Source organism: Balaenoptera musculus, chromosome 9 (genome assembly GCF_009873245.2).
Source record: "Balaenoptera musculus isolate JJ_BM4_2016_0621 chromosome 9, mBalMus1.pri.v3, whole genome shotgun sequence".
NCBI classification, from domain to species: domain Eukaryota; kingdom Metazoa; phylum Chordata; class Mammalia; order Artiodactyla; family Balaenopteridae; genus Balaenoptera; species Balaenoptera musculus.
Genome location: NC_045793.1, coordinates 61,411,845 through 61,429,878, shown reverse-complemented (window position 1 = coordinate 61,429,878; position 18,034 = coordinate 61,411,845). Strand labels below are relative to the sequence as shown.

The 18,034-nt window shown below is 37.3% G+C and overlaps 1 protein-coding gene across 2 annotated transcripts in view; it reads right to left on the bottom strand.

The window, feature by feature from the left end:
- The window catches only part of SDHAF3 (succinate dehydrogenase complex assembly factor 3), a 79,059-nt gene extending 63,629 nt beyond the window's left edge, over positions 1-15,430 (bottom strand). The window contains exon 1 of one of the 2 annotated variants that reach the window (XM_036862790.1): positions 15,149-15,430. In XM_036862790.1, the coding sequence (XP_036718685.1) occupies positions 15,149-15,325 (177 nt within the window). In that variant the 5' untranslated portion in view covers positions 15,326-15,430. The remainder of the gene's footprint in view (positions 1-15,148) is intronic. The other variant, XM_036862789.1, reaches the window with a different exon arrangement.
- Between the last annotated feature and the right edge of the window lie 2,604 nt (positions 15,431-18,034).

Below are 18,034 nucleotides of genomic sequence, written 5' to 3'. Positions count from 1 at the left end.
GTTTCCAAGAGTCTTAGCAATTATGCCTGTCCTAGGACTCTCCCAGTTCATGATCTTAAATTTCCTAAATACTCTTTAATTATCTCTCTCCATTCTTAGGCACTTAAAACACTATATTAAATGGAAAAAGAAACAGATATTAAGCTACTTTAAATTGTCTTGAATCATTAGGAACCACAGATGCTTGATACAAGTTTTACACATAGCAAAAAAATAAAAATAAAAAAAATATATATATATATATATATTATATATATATATAAAAAACTGAACCAGAACATCCCTGGTGGCGCAGTGGTTAAGAATCCGCCTGCCAATTCAGGGGACACGGGTTAGAGCCCTGGTCCGGGAAGATCCCACATGCCACGGAGCAACTAAGCCCATGTGCCACAACTAAGCCTGCACTCTAGAGCTCGCAAGCCACAACTACTGAGCCCGTGTGCCACAACTACTGAAGCCCACATGCCTAGAGCCCATGCACCGCAACAACAGAAGCCACCACAACGAGAAGCCCGTGCACTGAAATGAAGAGTAGTCCCCTCTTGCCGCAACTAGAGAAAGCCCGCGTGAGGCAACGAAGACCCAATGCAGCCAAAAATAAATTAATTAATTAATTAAAAAACTGAACTAGCTATTCATGCATTCATATGCCTAGTGACTTGACAGCATATCTAGATAAAAACATGGATTAAAGTGCTTGGAATAAGCCTAGTACACTATGAAATATAACACTGAATTCTCATTTATTTATGAAATATAATTTAAGAATTCCCATAATCAGGATAAAAGCCTTTGCTTAAACTATTAATCTTTATAAACTATAATTCACATATTTGGTTAACTTTTTATCCAACATGTTTGGTCTTCATCTGAAAAATCACACATTTTTCTTTTGGAGGAAAAAACCAAGATTTACTGAGCATCTATCATAAGCAAAATACTGTCCTAGGAGCTTTAAAGTACACAAAGAGGGACTTCCCTCGTGGCGCAGTGATTAAGAATCCGCCTGCCAATGCAGGGGACACAGGTTGGAGCCCTGGTCTGGGAAGATCCCACATGCCGCGGAGCAACTAAGCCCATGCACCACAACTACTGAGCCGGCACTCTAGAGCCTGCAAGCCACAACTACTGAGCCTGCGTGCCACAACTACTGAACCCGCACGCCTAGAGCCTGTGCTCTGCAACAAGAGAAGCCACCATAATGAGAAGCCCACGCGCCGCAATAAAGAGTAGCCCCTGCTCGCCCCAACTAGAGAAAGCCCGTGTGCAGCAATGAAGACCCAACGCAGCCAAAAATAAATAAATAAATTTATTTAAAAAAAAAAAAAGTACATAAAGATACGTAAAACATAGTTTTCATCCTCAAGGAATTTACCCTCTACTAGCACCAAAAAGGATGTACACAAATAACTATAATACACTGTAGAAAGCATTAAGAAAACAAAAATACAAAATAATGTTTTAGGAAATTAGAAGACAGAGTTTTGCTTTTTACTGGGAGAATTAAGAAAGAGTTGATAGCAAAGGATTGATTGGAGCTGTTATGAAAGACATTTTAGGATTTGGCTATACAGAATAAGACAGGAAAACATTTAGGGCAAATGACTAGTGAGGCCAAGACAACTTAAGGCCACATTCAGAGAACAATGCTCAGTTGAACATGACTGGAACTTAGGAAACTTGACAAAGAATATTGAGATGTAAGGTAGGAAAAACATATTCAAGTCAGATTTTGCATAGTTTTGAACTCGGGTTAAAGAAAGGTCAATGGGAAAACAGTGATGGCTTTTGACGAGGGCAATAATATGATCAAAGTTGTGTTTTATAAGCTGACATTTAAAAGGGACTAAAGGCAAGATTATTTATGAAATTACTACAAACATCCAGAAGCAATGAGAATGGAGACAACAGGTCAGAGTTCTGATATGGTAAAAGGAATCAACCAGATTTGGCAACTAACTGGATATGGAAGATAGGAAAGAAGGAAGAACTAAGAATAATGAAATGACAAAATTTGTTTTCAGTACCTTCAAAACTCCTTCCTATCAAATCTCCTTCCTACCACACGCTACAGCTAAAATAGTTAACATTGAGAACTTACCATGTACAAGGCAACTATTGTGCATATATTGTCTAATTTAATCCTTAACCTTTGAAGTAAGTACTGTTGGTATTCCCATTTCACTGATGAGGAAACTGAGGCTTGGAGTGGTTAATCAAATTATCCAAGTTCACACAGTAAGTAGCTGGATGTTAATCAATGTCATTGTTAATCATTAAAGTGTTAGCTGCCAATAATTTAAAATGGAATCTCTCATAGGGTAATTATATTTTAAAAAGAAACTCAAAGATAAAAAGGTCTTCAAAATCCAACAGAACAGGGCTTCCCTGGTGGCGCAGTGGTTGAGAATCTGCCTGCCAATGCAGGGGACATGGGTTCGAGCCTTGGTCTGGGAAGATCCCACATGCCGCGGAGCAACTAGGCCCGTGAGCCACAACTACTGAGCCTGCGCGTCTGGAGCCTGTGCGCCGCAACAAGAGAGGCCGCGATAATGAGAGGCCCGCGCACCGCGATGAAGAGTGGCCCCCACTTGCCACAACTAGAGAAAGCCCTCGCACAGAAACGAAGACCCAACACAGCCATAAATAAATAAATAAATAAATAAATAAATAAAAATTTAAAAAAAGAAAAAAAATCCAACAGAACAGAGTCAGATTAAGGAACAGCAAGTAACAGGGTAGATATACTGGGTAGAGAACTGCCTAACAATCATAAATTGAATGGCTAAGGGAAAGAGAAGTTTCCTCCTGTAATCACACCACTCTTTGTTTGCCCTGCTGCCAGAAGACCAACATTCTCAACTACTATTCTTTAGAGTACAATGAGTCTTCTATCTTATACAGACTTGTACCAGACTTATAAACTCCTTACGGATACTGACCATTAATCTCTGTATCCCCTGAAAAATAGTAGGCATTGAATGAATCAGTGAACAAATAAACTCAGTTGGGCTCCTTCTGTCTAGTCCTCCCTAGTAGTGTGACCAACAGCCTCATACAATTCAAGACCTACATTTGAAGCAATTTCTCCATGTCCCATCTTGAACTTGTTGCTGAAACCTCTCCTCCTGATTCTTTGCTTTCTTTCCAGTTTTTCCTTAATAATGTCTTCTAGATTATCCCTGACACTCAACTTGTTAAGGCCATGAACAAACAAATGGCTGGCTTTATTTATATTAGAAGACGTGTCTCTACTAGAGTCTAGGACGTTTCCAAGGGTTCTCCAGCCCACTGACTTCTTCCTCAGTTACGAGGAAAGGCTTTACTTTCCATGGAATCAAACAGTACCCATGTTAAATCATGAGAGGCTTCTCCTTTGACTGACTATCCAACAGGTTGTGCAGCTGGCCTAAGAGATGGGGCCAAGTTCCCAATGCTCTAGACTTAAATTTGTATATACTTTCCCAGAGAAACAGTATAACAAATAGTAGTTAGGCTCCCAGACAGCCCTGCAGAAAAAGTCTATTTCACCACAGTACAGTTAAAATATTACACAATGGCAATTACATTTTTATTTTTTCATCATAAATATACACCATATTTATGCTATATTGTGGACTAAATAGCTGTTTATGGTTAATGCTGGTTAACAAGATTTCAGTATCCAAACTAAAAGAAGGATGAGTTATCATCCAAGTATTAAGCAGAGGAGTAAACTGCTGGGTATCACCAAACTACAGTTAAGTAGAAAACTAACAAACATAATTAAAAGCAACATATACGTCTACCTCTATAAGTACAGACTAAGATAGAGCAAAATTTTTAAAGAAAAAAATCATTAAGATTTGAGATTCCAGGTATACTTTTAAGAAAGAAAAGATAAAACTACTAAATAACTTTTTAAACTTTATATAACTTCACACTAGCTCTATTACTATTTAAGAAAATATAGTTTAAAAATTTACTGCAGTTCAATCTTAATATATGAACTTCTTGCCACCCCTTAATTAAAGGTGTAGAGCATATTTTGATAGCAAAATGCTATCTAAAATATGCTTTAGTTGAAAAGAATAGAATTAAAATAATCTGGTATGTCTTACTTCTCAAAAGTGCCAAATCTGAATTTGTTCTTCACAAACAGAAATTAAATTTTCTTCTTTTTAGACACATGCATCGACATTTGTAGACAAACCCTATTTAAAACAAATTTCATGTATGCAAATGCAGGTTTACACAAAGAAGGAAATTATGGGCTGATTATTCATTTTACAAAAGGATTAACAAAAGAATTTGTTTAAATAGTTAATCTGCCAGAATACTTAAATACAGTTAAAATTTTTAAAAATCAACTTATAAACAACTTTTCAGAAATGCACTCATAGCATAAAAGCAGTTACAAAAGTATCAAGCTTCCAAAACGTTATTATTACAATCTTTGTCCCAATCCCTTGACTAACCTAGCAGGTGACACAAAAAGATTAAATACAATAGCTGAAAATGGCACAGAAAAGCAAATTTTATATAGTTCTTAACTATATACATGTATGTCTCTCATAATCATTAATACTGGTTTCTTGTTAACTGTTTCTTTACTGCGTGCAGTGAAATTGCACGCAGAGGCTAGCAAACAATGAATCAATATGGCTGAAGGTGACCTAAGAAACACAGAGCAAAGGGTCTTCTCTGCCTTCATTGTGCAGGCAAGCCAGAGGTACAAAAGAAGAAAAATCCAAGAGATCCCATCAGCGTTGCAGCTTGTTTTTGATTTTTCCTTTGCAGTTTTCTAAGTGCTCTGAGATACAGAAGACAATGTCTGGGAAAAGGAAATCCAAATCTGATGATCCAGAAATGGAGCATTTTGGAACAACTAAGGGAAGCAGGAAGGATCCTAATGCTCCCAAGTAGCCACTACTGGGAGTGTTCTGTTCAGAGTTCCACCCTGAGATCAAATCCACAAACCCTGGCATCTCCACTGAAGACCAAACAGATGTGGAGTAATCTGATAGCAAAAAAAGCAGCCTTACAATAATAAGGTAGTGAGGCTGAAGGAGAAATAGGAAAAAGATTTGGCCAATGCAGGAAAATCTGATGGTGCAAAGGAGACAGATGTTGCCTAAAAAAAGGAAGATGAAGAGGATGACAGGAGGAAGTAAAGAAGAAGGGGGTTGAGAAAGAGGAGGATAGAGAAATAAACTTGAGTATCTAACTCCACATGAATTCCAGAGTAGGGAAGAACACAATAAACTTCTTGGAGATGGCTCTGCCCTCATTAGATTTAATTACAAAATTCGAATATAATCATACTGCAGTTTCTAAAAGTGCACTAGAAATTTTAAGTAATTTACATGAAGTAGCCAAGAGTGTTATTAGTACCCTGAAATTGTATCCAAGTTGTATATATTTCCAAATATTTTAAAATAAGACGTTTTTCTCACTCTGTGCATCTTGCTTAGCCTAGTAAAAGCATTTAAATATATTCATGGTGTTTTTTAAGTGGTGTTAACTATGGTTATTGGCTAGAAATCCTGCATTATCAACTGTACATATCTATACCTTATAGAATGAATAAGTAGGCAGCCAGGCTGGGAAGTGTGAGGCAGTGAACAAGGTACCTTTTGGAGGGGTTAGAGCTTTGGGTCTGTGCTGTAAGGCTGGACCCACTGATGCTGCATGCTGATGTTATTATACTTGTTTGTCTGTTTATAAATTTATTTATTTATTTATTTATTTTTGGCTGCATTGGGTCTTCATTGCTGTGCGCGGGCTTTCTTTTTAGTTGCAGCAATCCAGGGCTACTCTTCGTTGCAGTGCACTGTCCTCTCATTAAGGTGGCTTCTCTTGTTGCGGAGCACAGGCTCTAGGTGCGTGGGCTTCAGCAGTTGTGGCACGTGGGCTCAGCAGTTGTGGCTCGCGGGCTCTACAGCACAGACTCAATAGTTGTGGCACACGGGCTTAGTTGCTCCGCGGCATGTGGGATCTTCCCCAGACCGGGGCTCGAAGCCATGTCCCCTGCATTGGCAGGTGGATTCTTAACCACTGCGCCACCGGGGAAGCCCTATAGTTGTTTTTATATATACGTATTTGCCATGCCATCAGCTGCCATTCTTAGTTTGGAAAGGGGAAAGTTCCTATGAGAAGTGTGTGATTTTTTTTTTATTCAATGGGATAGTTTTAAACAAACTAGACAACTTCATCTTCAGCAAAGTGAAGAGTCACTGCAGCAAAGTCCAGAAAGCTTTGCTACTTAAACATACAATATACAACATTCTGCTATTTTTTTATGTTTATAATGATGAAATGTTTTTTGAAAAAAAAAAATAGACCATGTATATGTTTAAAATTATTCAAATAAAGCATAAATATTTTAGTGTTTGAAAGCTTAGAATTCAAAATTCAATTTATTTTAGAAATGCTTCAAGTTCTACTAATTTAGGATTAGGGAAGACCAAAAACTTCTAAATAAGATAAATATGATCCTCCCTTGGGAACTGAGCTAAAAAAAAATCAACACACAATGGGAAACATCTGAATTCCCTCAGGCCCAGAAGACCAATTAGGTAGCTTAATCTATCAACACACTGATAATAATGATAATGCTTTGGCAGAAAAAAATGTGCTTAAAATAAAAATAAAGTATCAAGAGGGGGCAAACTTCCTAATGTGTGTTCAGCACTGTCCAAGAAAAAAGGGCAGTGAAGCATGAGGACCCACAATGTTTTCTACTGTAAACTAAACGGATGTTTTCTACTACAAGGCCTGATGAAAAATCTCTCATGCCTACCCAGTTCCCATTATTTTAATTCCATGTTTACCAACCATGGCAACCTTATAAGCATTAATTCAGTTTCCTAGAAAGCTTAATAGAGGTCCACAATCCCTCACTTGCAATTCTGAAGTCAAAGAAGTTTCAAAAAACAAAAGCTCTTTCAGAACTCATCTGGTAGCAAATCCGGACCTAAATGGACATGAAGCGTTTATTTACTCTGCTTAATATGAACAGTCAAATGCTTTACTGCAGAAATATTAATGTACTTGATTACAGGGTACTACTCCAGATCCCACATGGGTGTGTCTTAAAATTCAATCATACTCCTTCTTACGTTTCTAAAATCTAAAAAATTCTAAATTCTGAGACACCTCTTAAAGAAGTGTCCCTGGATCTAAATATGAATATTCTGACTCCTGGAAAAGGAGAGCCCTCTTCATCAGCCCCCACTCCCCAACCCAGAGAAATCAGCATTCTAGCTTATACTTCAGTATTACATAAATTTAGTTAGTGTGAATCTGAAGTCAATATTTGATCATCTCTGGGTATGCTGATAAAGTCCAATTCCAAATGTACAAGATCAATTACCAGGACTTACAATGACAATCTTGGGTGGCACAAACCTACCTAGAATCTCCTTCCTAAGCCTACTGGTTTCCAAGCCACCTTCCATCCTCTCTGACCTGCCAGAAGACAAACCAACAGTTAACCAATTTCCTCTGCCAGTCCTAATACACTGTCAGCCTTCATGCAACCTTCTACAATACTTAGAAAAAGAAAAGGTAAAAAATGAAAATAGATTTCTAACAGTTATTAAGTAGCAACTTAATTTTGATTAAATTAAGTTACTGGAGAATTATGACTATTTAAGTATGATCTCTAAGAAATTAACATGAGAAGATTCTTCACGTTGCTTAAAAAGACAAAACTATACCAGATAGATGGCCCTGATGACTCTTCTGACCTCAGTTTAGACCCCTAAAGATTCTAAATTCTAAATATGTCTTCTAGTGGTTAAGGAAAAAAGAGTAACTAGATAAAGTTTAATTTTTAATCTATACATGTTTATTCTCTCCCAGCAATGCTTTGTAGTTTTCAGTGTAGAGGTCTGTACATCCTTTGTCTGAATTTTCCCTAAGCATTTCATATTTTTTGATGGTAAGTGATATTTAAAAAGTTTAATTTCTAAGTTTTCACTGCTAGTATATAAAAGTACAGTTAATTTTTATATATTGATCACGTATCATACAACCTTGCTAAACTGACTTATTAAATTCCAGAAGTTTTTTAGTAGATTACATCAAATTGTCTACATAATCATATCTCCTGTGAATAAAGGCAGTTTTATTTCTTTCTTTTCAATCTGGATGCCTTTTATTTCTTCTCTTATTTCAGTGGCCATTTACAATAACGAATAAAAAGTCTACACATTTAGATTGTTCTAATTTTACAAAACTCAGCAAGAAATAATTAAAATATATAGCTGACATTATTTATTAAACATGAAGAAGTCTAAGTTTAACCTACAAAATTTAAAGGGCAAAATTAGGAACTATATTTATAAGGTGCTAGTTGACTCAATGTATGTGTTTTCCTGTGCTTTGTGACACAAGACTGGTAACAAAAATGCTGAGTATATCCAACTGCATTGTTTAAAATCACATTTATTGGCTTTCTTATAATTACTAAAGTAGCACATGATCTGGAATTTTGAGGTACAAGGAAGAAAATTATAATCATCCTTAATCCCAGCACCCAAAGATAAACACTGTTTATTTTTAATTGTATCATGAGCAGTTTTTATACCATTAATTCTTCTGAAACACCATTACTAAGAGCTGCATACTAACCCATCCATCATATGGCTATGTTATAATTTCATTCTTCTGCCATCACTGGACATCTATACTGATATAAATTTTTCACTATTACCATATACATTCAACACAGCAGTTAAATTCATATATAAATCAGAGAATGACCTCTTATGAGTCCCTTTTGCCCATTCCTGTATTAAAGCTGTTAAGTGTTTTCCCAGTCCAAGCTAAGTTCTTTTTATACTAATGCTATCAATCATCTATCACATTAATCCCAAACACATTCCATTTGCCTTTTTATTTTAACTATTTTTTAATTCAGGAATTATTAATTTTATGTTAATGGTAAGTATTACAAAGAGAAATAAAATGTACTGTACTTTTATTGTCCGTGGTATCACTATGGTAACACATAACCCTAAAACTAAAAGATTAAAGAGAAAAATCAGTGGTGCCAATGAAAAGTGTAAAGTGGGTTAAGCCGTTTGATATAGTTTTAATTCATCTCCTAATATAATCATATCTTAGAGGTAAAAGAGAACTTTTTGGTCCATCTGTAATTTCAAGGGTAAAATATTACTTCCCTTACTAAGACAACTGAAGCCAAAAATCACACAGGAAATATATGTGCCTGACTAGCACAATAGTTTAACAGTTACATTGCAGCAACTTCTATTCTCATGTCATTAATGAAAAAAATCTTTGAGAAAGAAATGTGTCGCAATTAGCATCTTGGGCTAATAAACATACAAATAAATCATTACCTAAACAATACCTAAACATTTCCTAATTATGCTAGAGGTGTATTAGATAGAAACATGATTTAAAAAATCTTCCCTATCCCTTAGGAAAAATACCAAAAATGGAAAACAAACCAAATATACAAATAAACTGTAATAAGCAAACAAGCAAAATTCAGAGAAAAAAATATATAATCATTTTACTTTAAACAAAAGTTGAATAGTCTTTTGGAAACATTAATTTCCAAAATCTTAACTGATTTTCATGAGGTGAGAGCACAAGATTTTCATCGTGCTAGTTGTGTGGCACCAAACAAGTCAGTTTACTTCTACAGGCCTTAGTTTCTTCATCTTTAAAATGAAAAAACTGAGAATCCCCAGTTTGAGATGGCAGATTGGAGAAATCACAGAAGCTTATTTCTTATTTCTTCTCCCTTCCAAAACTCCACTGAACTGATAATAGAAAAACTTTTAAAGGAGAGATCCATAAAGACTAAGAAAGGAGCCATTAGAAGCCAAGAGATTTCAATAAGGTTCTCAAGATGGAAAACAGGTGGAGAAGTTTAACTAATAAAACAGCCTAAATAGAAGCAGCCACAGCTTAGAAAACAAAACAGAGAATAACAGCTGAAGATAAAGCCAAACTGCCAGAACCAACTGAACACAAACACCAGGAAGGTAAAGAAAATGAGGAGCAAGAAGCAAATCCAAGGGAGATTTACTGAAACTCTGTAATCCTAAAAGTCATTTTCTAATCAACAAGCCTACCTATATGCAGAGTTCTCAGTTTCTTATTGCTTTACTTGTAAATTTGGACAGATAACCAAATTCACAAGATACTTGAAACCTGAAAGATACCAAAATAAAATGAAAAATGTCCCCAGAACAGATAAATTAAGGAATAGTAAAGAATATATTGCTCTTTATTATAAGCCCTCCCACACTAATTTTTTTTAACCACATACATACATTACTTTGGTTTTTCAAAAAAGCTTAAGAGCATTAACCGAAAAAACAAGTTTACTGAAGCAATGTGAAGCCCCTTTCAATCAATTCTAATACTCCCTATGTAAAACTTCAGACACTTGTTCTTATTAAGCAACCGTAAAATAATTTATCTCATAAAATAATAAGTAAACCAGTAAAATCAATATTATGCCTATATATATAATCCTTCTATTAAATTCTATGCAAAAACTTACTTCAAATTCTTAAGTCTGTGTGGTATATAGACATACACACACCCCTATACACACACAGATCTGTTTTAGAACCATAATTACTAGCATATTAATATTATCATGCTATTACCATTATTTTAAATCTATAAATTCCAATAACTTTAAAATCACTTAAATAAAAGGACGTACCTCTATGTTCCAGTAATATAGTATAAAGTCAATAATATATGCAATGTTGATCAAACTATGATTTTAAAAAACATCTTAATTTACTTTATAACATAAGCACTGTTAAAACACATCTGACACCAATAAAAGTTAAGTATTTCTAAACAAAAAATACCGTAAAAGCTTCCAAATACTTCAGAAATGAAAACAACAAAAAAAAATTTTATGTTCCAAGGATATACTGTTTCAAATCCTCACCTTCACCCCTTTTTCAACCATTAGTTAAGGACCAGAGTATGGCTAAAATTTTTTAAGTGGTAAAGCTTAATGTAGAAAAAACACATGTGTGACATATCACCATTCAATAAACCATCACCATCCAATAAACCATCACAAAAACACTACACTGAGTAACATGCAGAATAAACAGTACAACTAAGAGGTTCCCAGATGACTCCCTCATACTTGGTAGATGATCCCCCACACATACAATCCATCTATTGGACAGAGAGGTAATTCATTCCTTTTCTCCCACAAACTAAAATACAAAGTTCAAATCAGGATGTTCAAAAGCAACAAAATGAGGTCCTCAAATTAAGTAAGAGAGACGTACAATTATAAAAACTGCAAAATACCCATCCAACCCTAATTATATTAAGTTAAGGAAACTCTAAATATAGATGACATGCAACGTAATCATACATTTTTTAATCTGATGATCCACTTCAAAGTCATAAGATATCTCACATGAGTTACAAATGGACAGTTACATGAAATTTGAAGCATTTCCTCCTCTCTAAAATGAATACAACAAAATAAAACAAAAAAGCAAATATTATGATAAAGACTATCATACAAATCTAAAGACTTAAACATAATCAGGAAGGGTAAAAGTATGTTCTTTTGCAGAAGTAGCTTAGGAACAATTGAGTACAGAAAAAGAAAAGAACACAACAGTTCCAGCACTACACTACTACCTTCATTGTCTTTAACTCCTAAAGGTTAGTTGTCTATCTTTGACCACTATCTATCTAGCTTCCCCTGTTACACCCAGCCTGGGCACTTTAATTCACACCTTTGGACCATCAATTACAAATAATGAATTCCAAATCTCTATCTCCAGCCACAATCTGTCTCCTGAGTATCAGAGTAAATATATCTCAGAACATCTCCACCTGACTGTCCCACCAGAATTTTTAACACAAAAATGTACCATACTGAACTCATCCCCCACCTGCTCCTCCTATATACTTATTCTGGTTATTGGTATCGTATTCCAAAACTTGAGAGTTATCCATCCTATGGCCACCCCTCTAATTAATCCTGTATCAGTCACCAAGTCAAATCCCATTCTACCTTAAAAAGGGTAACACAAAAACCCATACTCTCCATCCTCAGCACCTCTGTCTTGGTTCAGGCACATACATATTTGGGATTACTACATCTCTCCTAACAGTTCTCCCTACCTTCAATTTGTCTCATTCTTCAATCATTCCTTTCTATTGCTGTTAAAGTGATCTTTCTAGAATATAATTTGAATCATTTCACCACTGCTTAAAATCTTTCAATGATTCAAAATAAAGACCTAAAATCCTTAGCAGAATATCCTGTCTCTTGTCACCTCTTTAGCTTTCTCTCTTCCTTATCTCCCATGTAATACACTAAATTCTAAACACATCACTGCAGATCCTGGAAAAAAGTCATACTGTTTCTTACCTCAATACCTCTGCATAGGTTATTCCCTCTTTCTAGAGAGACTTTTTCTTGACAAGGTAACTCTGACCTGCTCAAACCTCAGCTCAGACATTACATGTGGCCTCAGCTTCCTCCATTCCCTCCTTGCCCCTACAGCACTTCAGAGACACCCTTTCATACTATAATCGTCTATTATACTCTAAACATGGACACCATAAAAGTAAAATACACATATTATTCATTGTTGTGTCCTACAATGCCTAGCACTTTGCCTGGCAATAAGTGATCAATAACTATTTAAAGAGTGTTTAAGCATTTTGCTTTTTCCAGAAACTTCCACTATAAACCTCCCCCAAGAGACACAGAGCAAAGCACCTACTTAAGGAAAACAATGGAAACCAGGCAAGAAAGCAACAGACATAAATAAATGGGGCAAAAAAATGAAAAATTAAACACACGGAGTCTTTTCAAAGTGGCTCCTAAGGAGCTGTTTTTTGTCTCACATTCTAACACAAACGTCTTTTACTTGCTATTTAATTTTCAACATTTATTCTAATTTCCCAGAAAATAGTGGTAAGAAGTTCTTCTCTCCACAACTGGGTCGGCACAGAAAGAAAAATGGAAAGCATTACCTAAAACAGCTATTCTTCAAAACTGAGCATAGTCAGAACTTTAAAAGTGCCATAATAAGTAAGACTCCCTGATCTACCCAGCCCCAATTCCACTTTTAACAGTTGTCCCCTAAAAGGCTTGGGAATAAGATTACAAGGGGTATTTTACTAACCAGTTATCAAACATCTCTCCCTGAACTTAACATTTTTTCTCTATGGTAAGGAATTACATAAATTCACTATTTACTCTGTAAATATGCATTTACATTTTTATCCTTAAGATAAAATGAAATACTTTGCTCTTACCTTCCCCCAAAGGTCCCTGAACAGAAATTTCCCGAGATGAATTTGCTCTAATATTTGCCACAGTTTTCTGTGATCACAGATGAAGGGAATAGAGAACTCTCCTCCCAATACTGAGTCCTCTCATATTGCTGAACCTTCCCCTTTCTCTTCTCCAGTGGTATCCATACCCAACTTTGCCTTTTAAAGTAAAGCAAATTCAAGTTCATAAGTAATTTTAGAAGTGTGTGAAAGAATCCCAGAGACCAAATGCCACATAGCACTAGGAGAGTTTTTTGTGGGTTTGTTTGTTTTTTTAAGCTGAATTCCTGACACCAAGTCTCCTCGGTTGATCAACACATTTTTTTTTTAAACGAGTTTTTTTTTAAATGTCTCTTTCCTCTAGCCTATTATCAATTTATTCTGGGTTCCTACTCTTTCCCTAAAAAGCTTCCCAGTTCTTAGGACCTCCCAAAGTGCCCTTATTTCTTCCCAACATAGAGCTAGACTTCTTCCTGTCCTGCCACAAACTGACTTGGCTTAAAAGATGTCACTTACATTTACATACACTAATTTAGAGGTGCATATTGTAAATAGTTATGATTTTACAGATAAGAAAATAAGACTAGGAAAAGTGATCTGACACTTATTTATTAAAATAAATGCCGGTACCTGAATTTGAATCCAGTTCTTCTGGCTTCAAGAGCAAGTTACCATATTAAAAGAAAGCAGTCTGCAGCAGTCTGCATTTTAAAAGAGTCAACTTCCCTGGCTCTAGGCAGCCTCACTACATCTAATACACACGATTTTTAGGCAAGTTCTAAATTTCACCATTGTCCTAAATGTCCCTCTTGCAAGCATCAATGAGTCTACAATAAAAATTCTGCAATTCAGTGAAAAAGTTCGGTGTTCACCCTAATGTTCACCCTGTGTTCACCCTTTATGATTTTTTTTTAAAAACAGACTTCAATAATCTCTGTAGCCATCAACTTTTTAGGCTGAAGAATTGCTTACCTCAGTTCTTAAACCAACAGTGCTTCATGCTTTCAAATACCTGTCGCTCTAATTGCCAATTTCATTCATTTCTTGATATTTGCAAATAACTAGGGGCAGTGCTGCATGGCTCCCAACCCCACGAAATACTCTAAATGAAATACTCTGAATATCATTTGACTTCACTCAAAAAAGGGAGGGAAAGTCAAAGGGTTAATCCCTAATGCATGTGTCTGCTTAAGATTTAGTGCAATGATGCAGAGCAATTCAACAGAATAACGTGACTTGAGACTACGAAGAAACGGACTTTCACCTGACTTACCTCTAACCAGCATTTTTGCCCACCGCTTGTAATTACCCCCAGTCTTATCCGATTTCTGTATCAGTCAACTGAGAATATTATTAAGACCCAACAAAGAGCACTGGGATTTTAAAAATAGTAATTATAGAAACAAGCCTCTAAAACTCTGAAAACGAGTAACGAGAAAACCATTAATTTATCAATAGGCGCTCGCTACGTGCAAGGCATTGCAGGAGACAAAAAGCTGCCAAACGGTAAGCTCTTTAAGCACTTGACGGTGACATTCAATTTTGTAACCTCCATCCTCACCCCTCCAGCGCCTGGCAAAACCTGAACTGAATTGGACACGCTGTTGTAACGGGATGTGCTCCAGCGAGGAACCCGTGGGATAAACAGACCAGCTTGGGACGTAACTTTGGGAAGTAGTGTTTGAACGGCTTTGCGCTGTTTAATTCAAACGGAACAGGCTGCCGCCGTGCTCGAGCTCGTGCGGCCCGGGGAAACCAGCCGGGTCAGGCGGTCTCTCCCAGAGACAAACCGGGACACCGCTGAGGGACCTCAAAGGTCTGGGGCGAAGAAAAGGGGGTAGTTACTTGCCTCCCATTCCTGCAAGAATCGCTCGGCCTCGTCAGAACCAACGGTCTTATGTCTCCTAAATTCGTCCTTCACGTACTGGTCACCAAGGGCTTTGAGGTCTGGGGGCAGAACCCGGTGCAGCAGCAAAATGCGCCGATACAAGGCCCGGACACGCGAGACGTGCCGAACAGACATAACTCCGCGCGTGGACCACAGGCCGCGCCTGCGCAGAAGGACCGCGCGCGCCTGTCCTCCTTACAAGCCGAGTATAAGTAACCCAAACACAAGCGGAAGAGGGCGCGCGGCTTTCATCCGGTTTGGTCCGGCCTAATATCAGGACCTTCCGGAAACGCGAGCGGCAGCGGCGGGCAGAAATGGGCCGGTCCTTCTCTGAAAGGGGCGTAGCTTTCGTGGAGCGCCAGCGCAGCGACCACTTAGGGGCTGCGTCTGGGGCGGAGGGGTCGTCACGCTTGCACGTCAAGCAGCCCACGCTTGTCACCCCTCAGTTACACCTCATCATCTTTACCATTCATCTTACCTCTTTCCCTCCTGATAAAGGCTTAAGAAAGGCTTCGTCAAAATCGGGCTCCTCCAGGAAGCCTTCCATGGTTGGCTAAAGACACTTCAGATGTCTTTGCAGTCTTCCTGCGTTCTGCGAGAGGGATCGGAATGGGATTAATCTCTCCATTCACGAGCCCACACACCCACGTACCTTGCACAGGGCTGTGCTCCTAATTTGTACCCTGAAGGCGTGGCCTGTTTCATGTAACTCAAGTGAGACCTGAGCCAGCAGGTTTCAATCCTTAGCTCAAGTCAAGTTGGCTTTAGAAGAATAGAGAACATTTTAAATGTATTGTGTCCAAGGCCACGATCCAGGAGATTCTGATTAAATAGTCTGAGATGAAAACGTAGAATCAGAACGTTCACAAATCTTCATCTTTTACAACGGCGATACTGAGAGTGTGACCAATCAAAGCTGGCAGCAGTTTGGCCTCGTTCTTTCTGTCCCATCACACCTTTGGACCTTCAACAAATCCTGATGGCTCCACCAACAAAATGTATGCAGAATTCGATCATTTCTCACTACTCCCTATTCCACAATCGTCTCTCTTTACCGGATGCTGTAGTCACTTTTTGTGTTTCTGCTTCTGCCATGATCAACTTTGATCGTGATCCACCTAAACTGTAACAGCCTCTGCTACTGGTAGTGTCTGGATGCCTTATAAATCCTTGCTGGTTCCCATCACTCTGACCGTACCTTTTTACATAGCTTTTTATTAAATTATTAATAGGTTTAAAAAAAAAACAAAAAACCATGTCACTACTCTGCTCGCCAAAATCCTCCAGTGGCTTCTCATTAGAGTAAAACGCAAAGACTCTCCACTTCTTAGCTCTCTATATTTTCTCCTACTGCTCTCTCCCTAGTTGGCCGATTCCAGCCACACTGGTCTTCAAAGCCCCTAATTCATCTTTGAACAGGCCAGGCACTCTCCCAACTGAGGGCCTTGGTATTTGCTCTTCCATCTGCTTGGAATGTTCTGCTTCAGGTATCTTCTTGGCTAACACCTTTATTTCGCTCAGCTCATTACTTCAGGTCTCTTTCTGATTAAGATCCTCCCTGGCAAGCATATTTGATATTGCTACAACATCATGCTAAGAACTCCCTAAGCCCCCTCTCTGCTTTATTTTTCTCTGTAACACGTACATATTTTACTTGTTTGCTTATTGCCTGCCCCCTGCCTTGCCCCCACTAGATTACAAATTCCAGGAGGGCAGGGATTTTGTGATTTTAAGGGTGTCAAGTGATTTATATGACCTACTGGTGATGAAAGGGCAAGAATGTGGGAAAATTTATGTGATTCCCTCAGAGACCCCAGATTTTTGTTTATGCAAAGACTTTTTGAAAGACAAAAAGACACACACCCCTCTACCAAGGGCAGGGACTTACTCATTTTAGTATTCTTTTCAGGGTCCACCACAGTGCCTTACAAATAGTAAGCACCCTAATATTTATTACCTTGAATGCACTTTTTTCCTTTTGCTTAGATTTTAGAAAAATATTTGTTTAAAAGAACACAGAACATTTTTTTAAATGGATTTAATTTGGTTTTTTGACAAACCACATTCATGGCAAGGATTGAATGGCAGCACGGTTATTTTACTTCAGGAAATTTTTTTCTAACCATACTTCATCTCTTAATATCCCTGTAAATTAAAAATTAATTTCTTGTTCCAGTTTACTTTTTTTCTGGTTTCCTTTGGGGTTAAAGTACATGTATAATAAATGCTTCTTTTAGAGCCAAAGCTCTTATAAAAATGTGGGAAAAAATTCTGCCAGTAAATTAACAAAACATAACAATAAAAGAATTAATTCAGCATAAAGGGAGCAGAAAAGGTCCATAAAGCTTTGGGTAATCAATGCTCAAAAATGACAAATGATGGGTAAGAGAAAAGCCAAGACATAATGGTGTGGTTAGGCCTTGAGGAGAGGAATCAAGAATAACAGTGAGAAGAATGGTAGATGACCTTTATTTTTTTACAGTGGGCTGGACAATGAGTTATGTTTTGAGGACAAAATTTTCTGTTTCTTTGACCTTCCAATTTAGGCTGACCAGTTTTCCTCTTGTGGTCAAAATAGCCATGAACTGAAAATAAGATCTGAGTTCTATTCCTGGCCACTAATCCAGATCAGTACACTTCATGCAGGCCTTTCCTTTATCCTTCCTCCATGTAATTCGTTTTCCTGTGTGTTATTCAGCAAGTCACTCAACCAATCTGCGCCTCGATTTTCTCACGTGTCAAATAAATTGGGTTAGGTAATTCTCAGTACCTTTCAACTCTGCTAGTCTAATCATGATTTCTCCCCAATCCCCTCCAAAATTTTTTGTAAAAGGAGAAGCAGAT